At 52.5% G+C, this 20,125-nt stretch overlaps 1 protein-coding gene and 1 pseudogene across 1 annotated transcript; one reads left to right on the top strand and one right to left on the bottom strand.

Moving 5' to 3' along the window:
* LOC128091934 (zinc finger protein 660-like) overlaps positions 1 to 20,009 on the top strand; it is a 125,681-nt pseudogene extending 105,672 nt beyond the window's left edge.
* LOC128091931 (zinc finger protein 8-like) lies at positions 4,884 to 8,291 on the bottom strand. Its single transcript, XM_052705353.1, has 5 exons — positions 8,151 to 8,291; positions 6,603 to 6,684; positions 6,285 to 6,411; positions 5,498 to 5,695; positions 4,884 to 4,981 (listed from the first exon to the last, which is right to left on the bottom strand). The coding sequence occupies exons 2-5, from the start codon at positions 6,624 to 6,626 to the stop codon at positions 4,884 to 4,886; spliced, it is 447 nt and encodes a 148-aa protein (XP_052561313.1). The 5' UTR covers positions 6,627 to 6,684; positions 8,151 to 8,291.
* Positions 20,010 to 20,125: the final 116 nt, after the last annotated feature.

Here is a 20,125-nt window from a genome sequence, read left to right as displayed (position 1 = left end):
ATGACAACTCCTTTTTAGGACAGTGCTCCTGGAAAACTGAGACCTCCCTCATGAACAGTTCAAGTCTTGAAGACTTGAGGGAAATGCCTTGTTAGGTCTTTCTGCACTGTAATGAGCCCCATAGTGATGTAGTGTAGTGTCCATGAACTTCAGGTACTGAGAGAAGACGGCTGTAACCAAATGATGAAGGTGCAGTCAGAACGCTGTCTAGAAATGTTGGAGAGTGTTGGAGTATTAATTGGTCCCTGTGGAGCCATTACCAACAAAGCCTCCCCACATCCATGTTAGAGCAGATAATTGGAGGCTGTGATTCCTGGCAGGCAAAGGCCCTGTGCAGGTGCTTTGAGACTGAGGCAAGCCCTTGGTTTGTCTGATGCAACAGAAGGGTAGGGCCATAGCTGCAGCCTCTGGGAAGGGTGGTCCTCTCCCTCCCTGATAGCCCAAGGCTCTCACACGGTCAGTGGGACATGGGTGTAGAGCGGTGTGTGAGGGAGAATGACAGACACCTACTGGCCTCCCTACAGGGCTGTAAGGAGGCAAGGAGGCCCCCGTGGCACAAGGACAACGTGTGCCCTCCTGAGCCTCAGCAGCAGACACAGCTGCCACATCCTAGAAGACAAAGACCTTGGTTTTCTTTTGGGTCCCTTCAGCCTTGCCAATGCTGCTGGCCATCTCCACCAGAGGCTGTTCCATGCAGTCCTACACTCACCTCCTTTCCCCTGCAGGCTGCAGACACTCACCTTGACTCCTGCACTGGCACTCACCTGGCATTGCCTTACTCTGATGGTTCTGCAGTCTCACTAGTTGTTCCTTGTGACACAACAGCATGGACTGATCACAGAGTCCAGATGGGTGTCTGTCTTGCTCCAATTTATTGGAGGGAGAGGAGGTTCTTTTATTATCTATATACCCGGCATGAGATTAAGAAGCAACGGTTCAAATGTTGGTCCGACCAGTTTATTACAAATGTTAATTAGGGAGATGGGGAAGGGGAGGACGGACACTATTACGAATTAGGGTGATGGGGAAGGGAAGGAGGGCGATGGGAAAGATGGGAAAGAAGAAGCAAGGAGTCTTTATAGGAAGCAAGAGGGAGATAGTCACCACCATGGATCCAGCGAGGTTCGTAGTTCAGTCTTTGCTCTTCAGTAGTGGTGTGTCATCAGGCAGAGTCATTCTATTGACGATGACCACGACGAATGATGGCCCCTTTTCAGTGCTTTCAAAGTGGTCGAGTCAGGTGTCTTTGGAGTGACAGCTTCAATCCAAAGTGGTTGAGTCAGCTCTCCTTGGAGTGGCAGCTTCTGGCTCTGGGATCTCAGCAGCAAATTCCTTTGTTCCTATCTTCCTGGCCTTGCCAGCAGATAAGAGGGAGCAGGGAGACACCAACTTGTATCTTGCCTTCACAGGATGCAATGGCATCGTCCCCCAGTGACAACATCCCTCAGCCCTTCTCTGCCACACTGAATTCCCCTCTCTTGCCTCTTTGGACCTAGTTTAAAGACTTGGAAATCATTCCAGAGAGCTTGCTCCCCAGCACACGTGTGCCCCGCTTGCTCAGTCGGGCTCCATCAGGAGCCTACATACCCAGTTTCTCAAAAGCCTTCACAAGATCAGAATACCCAAAGCCTTGATCACAACGCTGCCCCTTCAGCCAGGTAGCAAATGGGAGCCTCAGTGCTCGCCAGCCAGGGGCCCCCAATTGCTGAGACTGTCCATCCTTTTTTGGTGGCACTGATATTGATGCAGTGCCCTGTCTGGCTCTCTGCCCTGCATTCTAAATGTTCTTCTAGGGGCATGAGTTCTGACTGCACAGTTTTGCATTTCCTCACTCAAAGAATGTGAGACATTGTCACTGTAGATAACAGCAGCAGTAGGAAGTTTGAGAAGCAAAATGACTGCCCTCACACTGTATTTTGCCCACTGACTGATTTTTAGTCCCCTAAACAAGCCAGAGAGTACTTCTGCTCCTGTGAGCAGAACTGTAAGCTCCATTCCATCCAGTCCACCAATACCAGTATCACCAGCAACACCACAGCCATCCATCACACACAGCACACCCGTCACAGGACCGTTCCCACCACCTCTCACTCATGCTGATGATGCTGCAGCACACAGGGCCTCCAACTTTGGAGGCCAATGCGAAAAACCAGTAACACCTAACAGCCTTGCACATGGGCACCTGGGGGGCTGGTTGTTCCTTTGGGAGCTCTGTCTGTGCCTGTGTTGATTCCATGGGTGCAGAGGTGACCTATGACACAGAGGGCACAGCTCTCTGTGGGGCGGATGCAACTACTGGTAGAATTCATCAAGACAAAGCCTCCCAAGTGAACATCCACCCTGAGAATGGAAGTCCCCCTCCTCCATGCCCACCATTCCACCACCACAGGGAAAACAAACCACTGTGGCACCTGAAGTGCTCCTGTTCCTCTAGACAGGTCACTGCAGTCACACCTCTGCAGGGACTCTCATCTGCAACACAAGGACTTTCCCCAGAGCAGAGGGAAAGCAGGGAAGCAGGAGGAGTGGAAATAATGGAAACTTAGCTTAACTAAATGGAAATAAATGTGACATGTGACACAATATTAGGCGGAATCTGCAGTTAAAAAAATGTTTTTAGGGAGTGAAAGTGGAAAATTGTTTTTTATTTTCATTTCAGGGAAGACCTGCACAATATTTCTCAGAATAGAAATGTAAGATGAAAACAAAAAAAAGTGAAAATGCTGTTTGGGGAAACGTAAAAGGGAAGGGCAGACACATGCCTGATACCACATGAAAGGAATTATTGGATGCAGTTGAAAAGTAAATCACCCTAACTCTTGGCTGAGCCGTTGTCTCCTGTTCGTGGTGATCCCAATATCTTGAAGCTTCCTGCTCCCTCCCCACACATTTTCTCTTGGAGCTGTGTGTTGGCCCGTCCTCTGTGGCCCTGCTGTACCTCTCTTGCACCAGACCAGGCCCTGCTTCCTGGGATGGAGGAAGCAGCACACCTCGGTGCAGCAATCATCATCTCCTTGCAGCTTGCTGGGGGGTCAGGAAGCCTTCAGAGAACCTCACCTGAAGACATGGGCAAGCTCCTGCTGGCTTCACTAGCTCACCAAAATCAACTCCACATCCTGCCAACTGCATTCCAAGCACAGCAGCTTTACCAGAGCACAGCAAATGTGAAGGATCTGCTGTGGGAGATCTCAGACGTACCTTGCCAAGGTCAAATCAAAAACCTTCAAGCTCAAAAGGTATCACTTGCAAGGCAAGCATGCACAGGAGAGCACTCTGATATCTCTGTGCTGTGGGGATGAGCTGCTTGTGCACCATGTGGGTTTGCGCTGCCTTCTGCTGCCACCACCTCCTGAAACTTGGAGAACAAGCTCAGCTTTTTGTAGTTTTATTGGAGGCAAACAAGGTTTGGTGTCACACAGCTGCTCTGTGCAACACAGTTAGGAAGGATGATAGGGTTGTGTGAAAGAAATGTCTTCCCCAGAAGCAAGCACTGGGCTGGAGGAGGCACCAGAACCAAATCCTGATTGCACCTTTCCCTCTCCTCATTGCACATGCTGACATTTATTTTAACAACAAAATGCAAGACTGCAGTGAAGAAAGCTTCAGAACAACTCAGCTACTTTATTCACCCCCTTCCCTTTACAGATGATTCTCAGAAAACCTGCAAGAGCCACATTACTGCTCTCCTGAGCCTTCTCTCAGATTCATCAGAGCACTCACAAATTACTGAGAGTAACACATGCACACAGACACATAGAACATCCCTACACAGATGCTTCTCCTTAGGAAACGGCATCAAAAAGCTGCTGTCAGGAAGAGCAGAAAAAACTGGGCATGCTTTACCCAACTGCTTTGGGTAGCAAGAGAGACCATCTGAAGCTCCTGGGTTAAGTCCCTTCTGCAGAGGGTGCCAGTGATGCCATCTCCTTTGCAAAAAAGTCCTGTGTGGGGAAAAGCATCCGAGTCTCCCTCATCCTTGGGCTTAACAGCATCCTCATTGTCTCTCCACTGGGGGTTTTCCCATGAGAAAGGAGTTGCCAGCCCAGACAGAAATTTCCTGCACTAGGGACACTTGCAGGGCCACTTTATCACATGGACTGGACAATGTTTAGTAAGGATCGAGCTCTGGATGAAGCTCTTCCTGCAGTGCAGGCATTTCTAGGGTCTCTGCACTCAGTGGATCCCCTGGCAAAAGCTCTGCCCACACATGGGACATTTGTAGCACTTCTTCCACGAGTGCCATCTCCTGTGAGTGAGGAGCTCTGCACTCTGCACAAAGCCCTTCTCACACTCGAGGCAATTCTAACACTTCCTGCCATGTGAACTCACTGGTGCAGGCTCTGGACAAACCTCTTCCTGCAGTCACGGCACTCACTGGGACTCTCCTCTGGTCGACTGAGGGTTGAGCTCCAGATGAAGCTCTTCCCACACTGCCTGCAGACAGGATTTCTTCCTTCCTGGTGACGTATCAGCCCAGCTGAGGTTTCCTTTGGGTCCTCACCTGCTGCCCCACAGGACAGGAGTTTCTGCAGGGGAGGTAAGAGGTGGCTCTCCTTGCACGCAGACCTGGCAGACAGATCCCACTCTGGATTCTCCTTTGCATGGCCACTCAACACAGCAACTGCAGCTGAAGGACAGCAATATGCGTTATTCTCATGCAAAGAAGAAGAAAGAGGATTGAGTTTGGCCACAGAGCTCTTCCTCTACTCAAGAGATTTGTAATGTTCATCACCACACAAAGCCACAGGTGGTCATCATGCTGGGGCTCTGGCTGTAGCTCTTCCCACCTTTGGAGCTCTGCAGGTTCTGTATCTTGTGTGGATGTGTTGGTAGGTAATGAGGCTCGAACTGCTTTTGAAGGCTCCCCATATCTTGTGATTGTTCTACAGCCTGAATGCACTGTGGACGTGCTTGTGGGTGTTGAGATTAGACCTTCTTGTGAAGCTCTTCTCACACTCAGGACATTTATAGGGTCTCTCCCCTGTGTGGACGCACTGGTGGCGTTTTAATTCACAACCGCTTCTGAAGCTCTTCCCACACTCGGGACACTTATAGGGTTTCTCTCCTGTGTGAAAGTGCTGGTGGTAGGTTAGGTGGGAACTGCTTTTGAAGCTCCTCCCACACTCAGAGCACTTGTAGGGTTTTTCATCTGTGTGGATGCTATGGTGTGACTTCAATTCAGAACTGCTTCTGAAGCTCTTCTCACACTGAGGACATTTGTAAGGTCTCTCCCCTGTATGGATGCGCTGGTGTATCTTTAAATCAGAACTCACTGTGAAGCTCTTCCCACACTCAGAGCACTTGTACGGTTTTTCACCTGTGTGGATGCGGAGGTGCAACTTCAAAGAACAACTTCTCATAAAGCTCTTCTCACACTCAGGACAGTTGTAAGGTCTTTCCCCTGTGTGGATGCGCTGGTGCCTCATTAAATCAGAATGGCTTGTGAAGCTCTTCCCACACCCAGAGCACCTGTAGGGTCTCTCTCCTGTATGGATACGCTGGTGGACAATGAGGAGGGATCTCCATTTGAAGCTCTTCCCACAATCAGAGCACTTGTATGGACTCATTGCTGAGCGCATGCACTGGTGGTTAACAACGATGGAATCTTTTTCAAAGATTCGCACATCTGGGATCCAGGGCTCTTCCCCTCTTTCAAGCAGGGAGATCACCATGGGTTTGGGGGCTGGAAGTGGAGCTTCAATGAGAAAAACAGGGGAGATGAGAACAATTCTATCATTCTGGCACAATGCCTGTTCAACAGCTCCACTCTGTGACTCTCTCAGGGAGAAACCACACTCTGGGCCTGAATGACACTGGGCCCACAGTTTCCTTTGGAGCAAAGAATGCTTATACAACTCTGAAAACTCCAAAGGGATATTTTCTTTAAAATGAACTTGAGAAGAGTTTGTTCATTTTCTGACAATACATCAATGACCAAAGCATCAAAATGTTTATGCAAATTAATGCAAAATCCTACATTGTAAAGGACTAAGCAGGGAGTCACCAGTTAGCTGGAGCTGGTGGCAACATTTAATGCAGCAACGGAAGGCCTGGTTTTCTCTATCCTGGCTGATGCCTGCTTGCCAGCACTGACTCTGGGGCGTTTATGAGTCTGCTGTGCATACTAATCCCTTCTGAAACTCATGCTTCTCAGTATTTCTTTTATTCCTGTTGTAGTTATCTATATGTGACTGCATGGCAATTTTGCTAGGCAGGGCCTGCAGAGGCTCATTCTGCACAGCCAAAGGCGCCCTAACGAGGAGGAAAGGCAGCAAAGCCCTCACCCAGCGAGGCCACGCACTGGTACGTCTCCAGCATCACGTCCCGGTACAGCGCTCGCTGCGCAGGGTCCAGCAGCGCCCACTCCTCCCTGCTGAAAGACACGGCCACCTCCGCAAAGCTCACGGGCTCCTGCAAGCAAAGAGGCTCCTTGCTGGGAACAGCCAAGGCCCAGGGAAGCAGCTCACACAGGACACAAACTCCCGTCCCAGCCGCTTCTCTGGCCCCAGCACACACACGCTGGCTGAGGCCACCTTCCCTCTCCCCCTGCATTCACATCCTTCGCCCCTCGGCCTCTCCTGCCTGCTTCCCCCAGCCCCTACCTGAGATGCATGTGCTGTGGCCATCTGCTGCTCTCCTGCAGCTGAAATGATCACGGCTGGATGGCAGAAGTTTCACTGGAGCCTGCAGGGACAAGAGAAATGGCAGGGGAGCTGTGAGGGAACGCAGCAGTCCCTGTCCCAGCCCAGCCCTCCACAGCCCATCTGCAGGGCACTGCCTGGGGGATGGCACAGCAGGCCTTGCACAGGAACACAAGCAGCAACAGCACTGGTAACGCTCTGGCTGAAGCTGATTACAAATCACAAAGCTGACTCCAACTGGGTGGCACAAAGAACTGACACCACGTTCAACAGGTGAGAGTACATGGACTGTGTGCCTAAAGACAATGCATAGCAAGGAGGCAGTCATCTTACCCCTAAACAGGGAGCAGCCCAAGTGTCCCTTGAGCTCTCCTGCACAGCCAGGGCTGCATGACAGGATCTCCCCACAGTCAGGGATGGCTCTCAATTTCACACCTCTACAGAGATCCCACTCAGCTTCATGTCAAGACACCTTGCTGACACAGGTCTTCTGTAAGAGACCCAGGATTCGTTTGGAGCTTTGTGAGCTTCTCTAAGGTGATGTGCTACAGTGAAGATCTCAAGGTATTCACAAAAACATAGAATGGCCTGGGTTGAAAAGGTCCTCAATGACCATCTAGTTTCTACCCTCCTGCTATGCGCAGGGTCACCATCCACCACACCAGGCTGCCCTGAGACACATCCAGCCTGGCCTCGAATGCATCCAGGGATAGGACATCCACGACCTCCCTGGGCAACATCTTGCAGTGTGTCACCATTCTCTGACTGCAAAACATCTTCTGAATCTAACCTAAATCTCCGTTGTCTCAATTTAAAACCATTCTCCCTTGTCCCATTACTATACACGCTCGTAAAAAACCGTTCCCCCACTAGTTTATGCTTTTCTTTCACGTCCTGGAAGGCCACAATGTGGTCTCCCCGGAGCCTTCCCTTCTCCTCGTTAAACAAGCCCAGTTCCTCCATTGCACCAGGAATGCCTCGGCGGCTAAATTTCCCTCCTCTCCCACCAGGGGGAGGAAACTGGGGGCTGCCGTGGGCGGGGGAATGAAAGTTCCCCCCTTGGAGGCTTTGCATTCAGACACTCAAAAGGAGGCATCGGGGAGTTGAAAGCTTCCATCAATCAATCCATGCGTGCAGAGGAGCAGAGCGAGGTCATCTCGTGTCTCCCATGGCCCACAGGGAGAAACGCAGTCCCAGCTGGGCTGTGTTACAGAGAACCGACCGGGCAGCAGAGCGCGCTGAGCTCCTCTGCTCACTTCCTCGCTGTCCCAGCTCCAACCCCTTCCCGTGCCCCTCGGAGCCCAAGCCGGGCAGCAACACGCCTGGGACCCGCTGCTCCCGTCCCCTCGTGGTGCTGCTCGCCAGGGGAGGGAGAACTTCCTGCAGCTCGCAGACAGTCCCACACAGCGTGAGGGATGGGTACAAAAAAGCACACAGATCAACGAGAGTAAGGGATACAAGCAACCAAAAAACAACTACTACGAAACAAAATCGAATTAGTATTAATACCGCTTGACGATAAGAAGTCTGTCCCCTGATTTAAAAAGAACCCGATTCGTTCTTGACCTCCGAAAGCTGCAGGTCATCTACTAGTCCTCAAGGAGTGCTGCAGCCCTCCCCAGTCCCTGCTTCGAAATGGGGTTCAATATGAAGAGAAAAATGCCTGCAGCTGCTCTGCACGAGCCGCGAAGGGCTCCTACCTTGGGTGCGGAGCAGGCTGCTCCCGCCTCTGGTGCAGGCAACCGGGCTCCTGGGAGTCGCGGAGAGCAGAGGCTGCCGAGTGCCCTCAGCCCGGAGCTGGCCGCAGCACGGCCTCGCTGCTCCTCCTGCCACCGCCGTGCTGCCCGGACGGCTTCCGGCCAGGCTCTGGCCGCTTCGGCACAGCCTCAGGTGCAGGCAGCAATTCCCACAGCGAGCACGGCCCGAGCCGGCTGCCGGGCCTTGGGCAGTTTCACAGCGCGTTCTCATGGCACATCTGGACCCGGGGGAGGGAAGGATGGGAGCTGTATTACTTTTTGCTGCAAAGCTTGTATTTTTTTGGCTGCTGTATTTTTTTGCTGCAGAGACTAGCTTCTGAGCAGTTAAGTCTGCATTGGCAAGGGATCTGGAGTAAAGAAAGAGCAACCAAAAAGCTCTTTTTAAGGCTTTTTTAAAGGCTTTTTTAAGGCTTCTTTGAGGCTAGCATCAGCAATGCGCTTGTGCTGGGAGCCAGCAGCTTGTGGGCAGGCTCCTGAGTCTTCAGGGGTGGAGCTGCTATATTAGCGGCACGGTTTAAATACCCACCCTCACCTTCACTCCTGATAGCTAGCTTCCACCCACGAGGTGCATCAGGTGAGAAATCATTGTTTGTGCTCACTGAGAAAGGGGAGGTTCAGTGAGTGAGTACAGCCCACGCTTCCCATAGGGTGCTACATCTGTGAGCTATTTGCTCAGGAGACCAGCTTTCCTTGGCAGTCCCTGAGGCCCCAGGCTGAAACATGGTCTCCACTAGACAGTGGTCTCATTCTAAGAAGACTGTGGCAACCATGATGGAAATCTTGCTGAGAAATGTTGCTGTTCAGGCCTCTGGCTGCAATGAGTGCCTGAGCCTACTTCTGCCTGGGGGAGTGGCAGGGACTTCACCTGTATGAGGTGTGGGCAGGTGGATGAGCTGCTCAGCCTGGTGGTGGAGCTCAAGGATGCGGTGCAGCAACTTAAGACCATCAGGGAGTGTGAACGGGAGATCGACTGGTGGAGTGACTCACTGGCTTACCAGAGGGAAGGGCTTTGGGAGAAAAAGCCCAGACAGGTGGTGGACCCCCTATCCTGTCACAGTTGGACAGACCTCACTGATGAGGAAGGTTGGAAGAGAGTCCCAACTCGGTGTCACAAGAGACACCCACGCCTGCCCAGCCTGCTTCCACAACTCTGAGTAACAGGTTCCAGTTGCTGGAAGTTGAAGGGAGGTGACTGGAGAAGAGATGGAAGATCTGCCTAGGAGAGAGCCTAGGGCGAGGCGGTCTCCCCCATAGCTTGAGACTGCCTCTGACAGGAAAGAAAGAAGGGTGGTCGTGGTGGGTGACTCCCTTCTCAGAGAAGCGGAGGGCCCCATATGCACACCTGACCCGGGCTGTCGGGAAGCATGCTGCCTTCCTGGGGCTTGGGTCATGGACACAACCAAGCAACTCCCAAAGCTGGTTAGATTATCTGACTACTTTCCACTACTCGTAGTTCAGGTGGGCAGTGATGAAATCGCTCAGACAAGCCTACGCACGATGAAAAAAGATTTCAGGGGTTTAAGGCATTCAGTTCAAGGAGCAGGAGCTCAAGTGATCTTTTGCTCTATACCTTCAGGGGCAGTGAGGGACTGTGAGCAGAATGGGAAAGCACAGGCGATGAATAATTGGCTCAGAGGCTGGTGTCGAGCCAGAAATTTTTGGTTCTTTGATCATGGGGCAGTTTACTCAGCCCCTGGCTTGTTGTCTGTCCATGGAACCCACCTGTCTCAAAGGGGACAACGAATACTAGCACACGAAGTAGCAGGGCTTATTGAGAGAGCTTTAAAATAGCTATGAAGGGGGAAGGGGACAAAACAGGCCTCTCAAGAGATGAGCCTAGGGGAACGATGCTTGAGCTGGGGTGAGGCAGATGACTCGTCTGAAATGTGTCTATACCATGCACGCAGCATGAGCAACAAGCAGGAAGAGTTGGAAGCGATTGTGAGTCAGGCTAATTATGACCTTGTTGCTATTTCTGAAACATGGTGGGACCACTCCCATGACTGGAGTGCTGTGATAGATGGCTACAAGCTCTTCAGAAAGGATGGATGAGGAAGGAAGAGTGGTGGTGCTACCCTTGATGTTAAAGGCTGTTTGAAGGTTGAAGAGCTTGGGGTTGGGAATGATAGAGTGGAGTGTGTATGGGTAAGGATCGGGGGAAGGCCTGTAGGGGTGGCATCTTGGTAGGGGTCTGTTATAGACCACCTAATCAGGACAAAGAGTTGGATGAGGCATTCTATGAGCAGCTCATGGAAGTCATGGGATCACCAGCACTTGTTCTGATGGGAGACTTCAACTTCCCTGATATATGTTGGAAATATAATATAGCACAGAGGAAGCAGTCCAGGAGGTTTCTAGACTGTGTGGAAGATTGCTTCCTATGCAACTGGTAGGAGAGCCTGCCAGGGGCGGTGCCCTGCTGGACCTGGTCTTCTCCAACAGAGAAGGACTGGTGGCAGAAGTGAAGGTTGGGGACCGTCTTGGGCAGAGTGACCACAGAATTGTAGAATTCTCCATTCTTGGGGATGTCAAAAGAGTGACCAGCAAAACTGCCTTCTTGAACTGCCAGAGGGCGGACTTTGACCTGTTCAGGGCGCTTGTAGCATGGGCCCCTTGGGTCGCTTCTCAAGGGTAAAGGAGCCCAGGAAGCCTGGAAGCTCCTCAAGATGGAAACCTTAAAGGTGCATGACCAGGCTGTGCTGAGTGCCGTAAGGCGAGCTGAAGGGGAAGACGAGCGGTGTGGATGAGCCGGGAGTTACTGTTGAGACTCAGGGAGAAAAAGAGAGTCTACGCCCTCTGGAAGAAGGGACAGGCTGCTTGGGGAGATAACAAAGAAGTAGCTAAGGCTTGCAGGGAGGAATTTAGGAAGGCAAAAGCCCAACTTGAGCTCAGGTTCGCCACTGCAGTAAAAGACAATAAAAAATCTTTTTCTAAATATATTAATGGCAAAAGAAAAACCAAAGATAATTCTCATCCTGCACTTGATGCAGCAGGGAATGTGGCCACTATGGACAAAGAAAGGGCTGAGGTCCTCAATGCCTTCTTTACATCTGCCTTTAACAGCCAGATCAGTCATCCTCTGGGCTTTTTATGCCCTGATCTGGAAGTCTGGGACGCTGCTCAGAATTTGCTCCCAGCAATTCCGGTGGAGACAGTCAGAGAGTTTCTCCTCCGTCTGGACTGTCACAAGTCCATGGGACAGGATGGGCTGCACCCTCGGGTGCTGAGGGAGCTGGTGGGGGTGATTGCCGAGCCCCTCTCAGCCATCTATCAATGCTCCTGGTTAACTGCTGAGGGCCCAGAGGATTGGAGGCTTGCTGATGTGACTCCCATCTTCAAGAAGGGCCGTAAGGAGGATCTGGGGAACTAAAGGCCTGCTAGCCTGACCTTGGTACCAGGGAAAGTAATGGAGCAAATCATCTTGGATGAGATTGCACGGCATGTGCGCAGTGTCCAGGGGATCAGGCCCAGCCAGCACAGATTCGTGAAAGGCAGGTCGTGCTTGACCAGCCTCATCTCCTTCTATGACTGGGTGAGCAGTCTGGTAGATGAGGGAAGGGCTGCTGATGTAGCCGACCTAGACTTCAGCAAAGCCTTTGACACGGTCTCTCACAGGCTTCTTGTGGGGAAACTGGCTGCCCATGGTCTGAACAGGTTTACGCTTCTTTGGGTAAGGAACTGGCTGGAGGGCCGTGCCCAGTGGGTAGTGGTGAATGAGTGAAGTCCAGCTGGCGACCCGTTTCAAGTGTTGTTCCCCAGGACTCGGTATTGGGGCCCATCTTGTTGATGGGGGGGATTGATGAGGGGACTGAGTGCACCCTCTGTAAGTTTGCAGATGACACCAAGCTGGGAGGTGGTGTGGATCTCCCTGAGGGTAGGGAGGTCCTTCAGAGGGATTTAGACAGGCTGGATCACTGGGCTGAGGTGAATGGGATGAGGTTCAACAAGGCCAAGTGTCGGGTCCTGCACTTTGGGTACAATAACCCTATGCACAATAACCCCATAACCCATATAGGCTTAGGGATGAGTGGCTGGATGACTGTGAAGAAGAGAGGGACCTGGGGGTGTTGGTTGATGTTCAGCTGAACATGAGCCAACAGTGTGCCCAGGTGGCCAAGAGAGCCAACAGCATCCTGGTCTGCATTAGAAATAGTGCAATGGAAATAGCACTATTAGCACTAATAGCATGGAAATGGAATGGAAATAGCCAGCAGGAGCAGGGAGGTGATCATCCCCCTCTACTCAGCACTGGTGAGGCCGCACCTCGAGTTCTGTGTTCAGTTTTGGGCTCCTCACTACAGGAAAGATGTTGAGGTCCTGGAGCGTGTCCAGAGAAGGGCAAGAAACTGGTGAGGGGTCTGGAGCACAAGTCTTATGAGGAGCAGCTGAGGGAGCTGGGATGGTTCAGTCTGGAGGAGGCTCAGGGGAAACCTCACTGCATTGTACAACTTCCTGAAGGGAGGTTGTGGAGGAGAGGGATGTGGCCTCTTCTCCCAGGCAACAAGCAGGACACAGGGAAATGGCTGCAAGTTGTATCAGAGGAGGTTTAGATTAGACATGAGGAAGAACTATTTCTCTCACAGAGAGGTCAGGCAGTGGAATGGCTGCCCAGGGAGGTGGTGGAGTCACTGTCTCTGGCAGTGTTCAAGAGGTGTCTGGATGATGTGATGTGAGATGTGGTTTAGGGCTTGTAGTTAGAATGGTGATGAGGAGAAGGTTGGACTGGATGATCTTGTAGGTCGTTTCCAACCTTGTGATTCTGAGATGATTTTATGATTCTATGTGCTTTGTTACGGCTGTGATCACAGCAAAGATCAGAGGAACATCCCCTGCAGAAAGGTGTGTAGAATTTAAACATTGCCACGAGAAACTTGGAGCCCACTTTTGCCCCACAGAAAATGCAATAGAACTGGAAGCAGTCTTTCCTGACACAAAACCCCGGTTACCCGAGGGCGGTTCCTTCTGGGTGGCCTTAAAGTCTGTAGATCCACAGCAGCAAATAGCAGAGCTGGCCCTCATACAGCAGAGAGCTTAACCATGCTCATGCCTTGCAGGGAAGATCTAATTGAAAAAGCAGGGTAGGAAGTTGTTTGCAATAGCACTCACTTGCTCAGTGAGTAGAAACGTGACATCAGTGCCATGGGCAGCGCTCAGTGAGGAAGTGACCCTGCTGCAGGGAGATGCTGCCCTCGAGAGCAGGCGGCCGGAGATTGCCTCTTGCTGGGAGCTGCTCACGGTTGAGAGGAGTTAAAGGAACGGCAGGGCAGCAACGTGGGGACCTGTGACCACAAGGATGTGCGAATGTCCCCAGCAAAGGAAGCAAAGAGAGCCAGCAGCGAGCGACGCTTCATTAGCGTAACAAAACAGCCCCCACCGCTCCATCCCTGCCCCCATCCCTCCCTCCTCCGGGTCCAGATGTGCCATGAGAACGAGTTGTGAAACTGCCCAAGGCCCGGCAGCCGGCTCGGGGCGTGCTCGCTGTGGGAAATGCTGCCTGCACCTGAGGCTGTGCCGAAGCGGCCAGAGCCTGGCTGGAAGCCGTCCGGGCAGCACGGCGGTGGCAGGAGGAGCAGCGAGGCCGTGCTGCGGCCAGCTCCGGGCTGAGGGCACTCGGCAGCCTCTGCTCTCCGCGACTCCCAGGAGCCCGGTTGCCTGCACCAGAGACGGGAGCAGCCTGCTCCGCACCCAAGGTAGGAGCCCTTCGCGGCTCGTGCAGAGGAGCGCACGCTTCCTGCCCCCTGCCAGCAGCAGCGGGATCCGAGCGGGGAGCGGGGAGCGTCAGCGGGCGGGGCGGAAACGGCACTGCTGTAGCCCAGGCGGGAGCGCGGTCCCGGCTCCAGCTCCTGCCCAGCACAGCGGGTTTGCTGGGCCAGACGGGCTGCAACGAGGCGAGCAGCGGTTCCCAGGCGTGTTGCAGCCCGGGTTGTATATGGAGGGGCGCAGGAAGGGGTTGGAGCTGGGACAGCGAGGAAGTGAGCAGAGGAGCTCAGCGCGCTCTGCTGCCCGGTCGGCTCTCTGTAACACAGCCCAGCTGGGACTGCGCTTCTCCCTGTGGGCCTCGGGAGACACGAGATGACCTCGCTCTGCAGCTCTGGACGCATGGATTGATGGAAGCTTTCAATCTCCGATGCCTCCTTGTGACTGTCTGAATGTGAGGCCTCCAAGGGGGGGAATTTCAACTCCCCTCCCCCTTCCCCCGCAGCCCGCAGTTTCCCTTCGGGGACCCAGCAGGCAACATCTGCCTCTAGCGGCCCTTGCAACGTTACCTTTTGTGCGCTGGGCTGATGGCTCACCTGGGCTTGTGCAAACCCCTCCCAAGGCTTTTGTTCAATCTGTCCCGGCAGCTGCCGATCCCTTCAGCGCACAGCTGCGGGCCCTGAGCACGTCCAGCATCTGTGCCAGCCCCAGCACTGGGCTGTGTAATAGAGGCTGAAAAGCTGAGAGCGTGTGGGCTGACTGGAGCACACGTTGAGAACGCGCCCGAGCAGCACGTCAGTAAAGTGCAGCCCAGGCTGCCTCGTGCAAAGGGCGCATGGTGCTGAGAACGTCTCTGGAAGGGGTCTCTGTACAGGTGCGACCACATTGTGGCCTTCCAGTACATGCAAGAAAAGCATAAACTAGTGGGGTAACGCCTTTTTACGAGCACTTATAGTAATGGGACAAGGGGGAATGGTTTTAAATTGAGACAAAGGAGATTTAGGTTAGATATTCAGAAGATGTTTTGCAGTCAGAGAATGGTGACACACTGCAAGATGTTGCCCAGGGAGGCCGTGGATGTCCTATCCCTGGATGCATTCGAGGCCAGGCTGGATGTGTCTCAGGGCAGCCTGGTGTGGTGGATGGTGACCCTGCGCATAGCAGGAGGGTAGAAACTAGATGGTCATTGAGGACCTTTTCAACCCAGGCCATTCTATGTTTTTGTGAATACCTTGAGATCTTCACTGTAGCACATCACCTTAGAGAAGCTCACAAAGCTCCAAACGAACCCTGGGTCTCTTACAGAAGACCTGTGTCAGCAAGGTGTCTTGACATGATGCTAAGTGGGATCTCTGTAGAGGTGTGAAATTGAGAGCCATCCCTGACTGTGGGGAGATCCTGTCGTGCAGATCTTGCTGTGCAGGAGAGCTCAAGGGGCACTTGGGCTGCTCCCTGTTTAGGGGTAAGATGACTGCCTCCTTGCTATGCATTGTCTTTAGGCACACAGTCCATGTACTCTCACCTGTTGAACGTGGTGTCAGTTCTTTGTGCCACCCAGTTGGAGTCAGCTTTGTGATTTGTAATCAGCTTCAGCCAGAGCGTTACCAGTGCTGTTGCTGCTTGTGTTCCTGTGCAAGGCCTGCTGTGCCATCCCCCAGGCAGTGCCCTGCAGATGGGCTGTGGAGGGCTGGGCTGGGACAGGGACTGCTGCGTTCCCTCACAGCTCCCCTGCCATTTCTCTTGTCCCTACAGGCTCCAGTGAAACTTCTGCCATCCAGCCGTGATCATTTCAGCTGCAGGAGAGCAGCAGATGGCCACAGCACATGCATCTCAGGTAGGGGCTGGGGGAAGCAGGCAGGAGAGGCCGAGGGGCGAAGGATGTGAATGCAGGGGGAGAGGGAAGGTGGCCTCAGCCAGCGTGTGTGTGCTGGGGCCAGAGAAGCGGCTGGGACGGGAGTTTGTGTCCTGTGTGAGCTGCTTCCCTGGGCCTTGGCTGTTCCCAGCAAGGAGCCTCTTTGCTTGCAGGAGCCCGTGAGCTTTGCGGAGGTGGCCGTGTCTTTCAGCAGGGAGGAGTGGGCGCTGCTGGACCCTGCGCAGCGAGCGCTGTACCGGGACGTGATGCTGGAGACGTACCAGTGCGTGGCCTCGCTGGGTGAGGGCTTTGCTGCCTTTCCTCCTCGTTAGGGCACCTTAGGCTGTGCAGAATGAGCCTCTGCAGGCCGGGCCTAGCATAATTGCCATGCAGTTACATATTGATAACTACAACAGCAACAAACGAAATATGAGAACTGGGCTCCCCAGTACAAAAAAGACAGGGATCTCTTGGAAAGAGTCCAGCGGAGGGCCACGAAGATGGTGAAGGGCCTGGAGCATCTCTGCTATGAGGAAAGGCTGAGTGAACTGGGTCTGTTCAGCCTTGAGAAAAGAAGACTAAGAGGGAACCTGATCCAGGTCTATAAATATCTAAGGTGTGGGGGGCAGAATGGTGAGGCCGGACTGTTTTCAGTGGTGAGTGGAGACAGGACAAGGGGAAACGGCTGGAAACTGCAGCATAGGAAGTTCCACACAAACATGCGCAAGAACTTCTTTACAGTGAGGGTGACGGAGCACTGGAACAGGCTGCCCAGGGAGGTGGTGGAGTCTCCTTCTCTGGAGATGTTCAAGACCTGCCTGGATGCCTACCTGTGCGACCTACTGTAGGGAACCTGCTTTGGCAGGGAGTTGGACTCGATGATCTCTGGAGGTCCCTTCAAACCCCTACAATTCTGTGATTCTGTGATTCTGTGAGAAGCATGAGTTTCAGAAGGGATTAGTATGCACTGCACCGTGATAAAAGTACCGGTGTCAGTGCTGGCAAACAGGCATCAGCCAGGATAGAGAAAACCAGGCCTTCTGTTGCTGCATTAAATGTTGCCAGCAGCTCCAGCTAACAGATGTCTCCCTGCTTACTCCTTTACAATGTAGGATTTTGCATTCAATTGCCATAAACATTTTGATGCCTTGGTCATTGATATATTGTCAGAAAATAAACAAACTGTTCTCAAGTTCATTTTGAAGAAAATATCCCTTTGGAGTTTTCAGAGTTGTAAAAGCATTCTTTGCTCCAAAGGAAGCTGTGGGCCCAGTGTCATTCAGGCCCAAAGTGAGATTTCTCCCTGGGGAGGGGACACAGAGTGGAGCTGTTGAACAGGCACTGTGCTAGAATGAGGGAAATGCTCTCATCTCCCCTGTTTTTCTCATTGAAGCTCCACTTCCAGCCCCCAAACCTATGGTGATCTCCCTGCTTGAAGGAGGGGAAGAGCCCTGGATCCCAGATGTGCGTAGCCCTGAGGCCGTGCCAGGAGACCTCAGCCCAGGTGAGGTGGTGGAGGGAAGGAGGAGTTTGGGTCTGGAAGAGCCATCTCTGTCTGTGTGTTATTTTGGGCACTGTGTGCTATTTCTGGATTTCCTGTCATCCAGCAGGAACTGGGATTGCAGATGTACTGGAGGACCTGCAGGAAAGTGGTGTGGCCGAAAGGCAGTGGGGTGGTGTCTGTGTGGAAGAAATCAGAAGGGATGTGCAAGGAGGCCTGGAGCAAGGTCAGGGTGAGCAGCTCATGGAGCCACTGGGAAAGGGTCTGGGAAAGATAGGGAGGAGCCCGTTGGACTTCAGCATAGGTCCAAAGGTTCCTGAAGAAGCCAGGAGCAAGAATTTGTGCCTGAAGAAAAAACAGAATCCATGCACTGAGTGTGAAAATGGCTTTGAGGAAGATTCCAGCATCGTTAACCACCAGTGCATGCGCTCAGCAATGAGTCCATACAAGTGCTCTGATTGTTGGAAGAGCTTCAAATGGAGATCCCTCCTCACCTACCACCAACGCATCCATACAGGAGAGAGACCCTACAAGTGCTCTGAGTGTGGAAAGAGCTTCACAAGGAGATCCCACCTCACCTCCCACCAACGCATCCATACAGATGAGAGACCCTACAAGTGCTCTGAGTGTGGAAAGAGCTTCACAAGGAGATCCCACCTCACCTCCCACCAACGCATCCACACAGGAGAGAGACCCTACAAGTGCTCTGAGTGTGGGAAGAGCTTCAAAAGCAGTTCTTGCCTCAGGACCCACCAATACATCCACGTAGGAGAGAAACCCTACAAGTGCTCTGAGTGTTGGAAGAGCTTCAAATGCAGCTATGATTTGAAGCTGCACCAGCATGTGCACACAGGAGAGAAACCCTACAAGTGCTCTGAGTGTGGGAAGAGCTTCGTAACCAGGTACGATTTGAAGCTGCACCAGCGCTTCCACACAGGAGAGAAACCCTACAAGTGCTCTGAGTGTGGGAAGAGCTTCAAAAGCAGTTCTGAAGTGAGGAAACATGAGCGCTTTCACACGGGGAAGAGACCCTTCAAGTGCTCTGAGTGTGAGAAGAGCTTCATAACCAGGTACGATTTGAAGCTGCACCAGCGCTTCCACACAGGAGAGAAACCCTACAAGTGCTCTGAGTGTGGGAAGAGCTTCAAAAGTAGTTCTGAAGTGAAGAAACATGAGCGCTTTCACACGGGGGAGAGACCCTACAAGTGCTCTGAGTGTGGGAAGAGCTTCAAAAGCAGTTCTTGCCTCAGGTCCCACCACTACAAACACACAGGAGAGAAACCCTACAAGTGCTCTGAGTGTGGGAAGAGCTTCAAAAGGAGTTCTCATTTGAAGTGCCACCAGCGCATCCATACAGGCGAGAGACCCTGTAAGTGTTCAGTGTGTGGGAAGTGCTTCAGAAGGAGTTGTGAAGTGAAGAACCACCAGCACATCCACAGAGGAGAGAGACCCTGTGAAGGTGCTGAGTGTGAGAAAAGCTTTAAATGAAGATCTAGTCTCAACACCCACAAGAACATCTACAGTGCACAAAGGCTGTAGAGGCATCTCAAGAGTCTGGGAACCTTCAAAAGTAGTTCCAGCCCTGTTACCAACCAGCAGAGCCATACAAGGTACAGAGCCTGCTGGGTCCTGAACAGGGGAAGTGCTTCAGCCAGAGCCCCAGCCTATTCACCAGCTGTGGCTTTGTGTGGTGATGAACCTTACAAATCCCTTGAGTAAAGGAACAGTTCTGCAGCCGATCTGAATCCTCTTTTCCTTCTTTGCATGAGAATTATGCATATTGCTCTCCCTCAGCTGCAGTTGCTGTGTTGAGTGGCCATACAGAGGAGACTCTGGAGTGGGATGTGACCCAAAGGAAACCTCAGCTAGGTCAATATGTCACCAGGGATAAAGAAATCCTGTCTGCAGGGTGTGTGGGAAGAGCTTCATCTGGAGCTTGACCCTCTGCAGACCCCGGACTGCTAGCCCATGAGGACTCCCTATGAGTGTCCTTTCTGCAGAAAGAGGTCCTTCCACAGCTGGGAGCTCATCACACACCAGTGGATCCACGTGAGGAACCCTAGAAATGTGCAGCCCGCAACAAGAGCTTTGGCCAAGCTTTAAGCTGCTGAGGTACTACAGTGTCTGCACTTGTGTGAGGTCCAATCCGTGCCTGCACCACTGAGCTCCCGTGGCAGGAAGCTTTAGAAATGCTTCAAGTGTGAGAAGGGCTTTGTGCAGAGTGCAGAGCTCCTCACAGGCCTTACAAGTTTTTCCAGTGCATCACTGGCACCCTCTGCAGACGGGACTTAACCCAGGAGCTTCAGATGGCCTTTCCTTGCTACCCAAAGCCGTGTCCGGTTTTCTTTTCCGCTCTTCCTGCCAGCAGATTTTTGATGCCGTTTCCTAAGGAGATGTGCAGGGATGTTCTGTGTGCATGTGTTGCTCTCAGTAATTTGTGAGTGCACTGATGAACCTGAGGGAAGGGTCAGGAGAGCAGTTATGTGGCTCTTGGAGGTTTTCTGAGAATCGTCTGTAGCAGAAAGGGAAGGGGGTGAATAAAGTAGCTGAGTTGTTCTGAAGTTTTCTTCACTGTAGTCTTGTTTTTTGTTCTGAAAATAAATGTCAGCATGTGCAATGAGGAGAGGGAAAGGTGCAATCAGGATTTGGTTCTGGTGCCTCCTCCAGCCCAGTGCTT

Source organism: Tympanuchus pallidicinctus, unplaced genomic scaffold (genome assembly GCF_026119805.1).
Source record: "Tympanuchus pallidicinctus isolate F22 unplaced genomic scaffold, pur_lepc_1.0 scaffold56, whole genome shotgun sequence".
Taxonomy (NCBI): domain Eukaryota; kingdom Metazoa; phylum Chordata; class Aves; order Galliformes; family Phasianidae; genus Tympanuchus; species Tympanuchus pallidicinctus.
Note: the sequence above shows the minus strand (reverse complement) of the source record. Positions and strands in the feature narration are given on the sequence as shown.

What these genes read in the sequence shown, in the direction of transcription:
- LOC128091931 (XM_052705353.1), bottom strand. Translation starts at nt 6,626, where the DNA reads ATGGCCACAGCACATGCATCTCAG. An exon ending in CCAGTGCGTGGCCTCGCTGG is followed by an intron (nt 5,696 to 6,284) that starts GTGAGGGCTTTG and finishes TTCTCATTGAAG; the next exon opens with CTCCACTTCCAGCCCCCAAA. An exon ending in CCTCCTCATTGTCCACCAGC is followed by an intron (nt 4,982 to 5,497) that starts GTATCCATACAG and finishes GCGTCCACACAG; the next exon opens with GGGAGAGACCCTATAAATGT.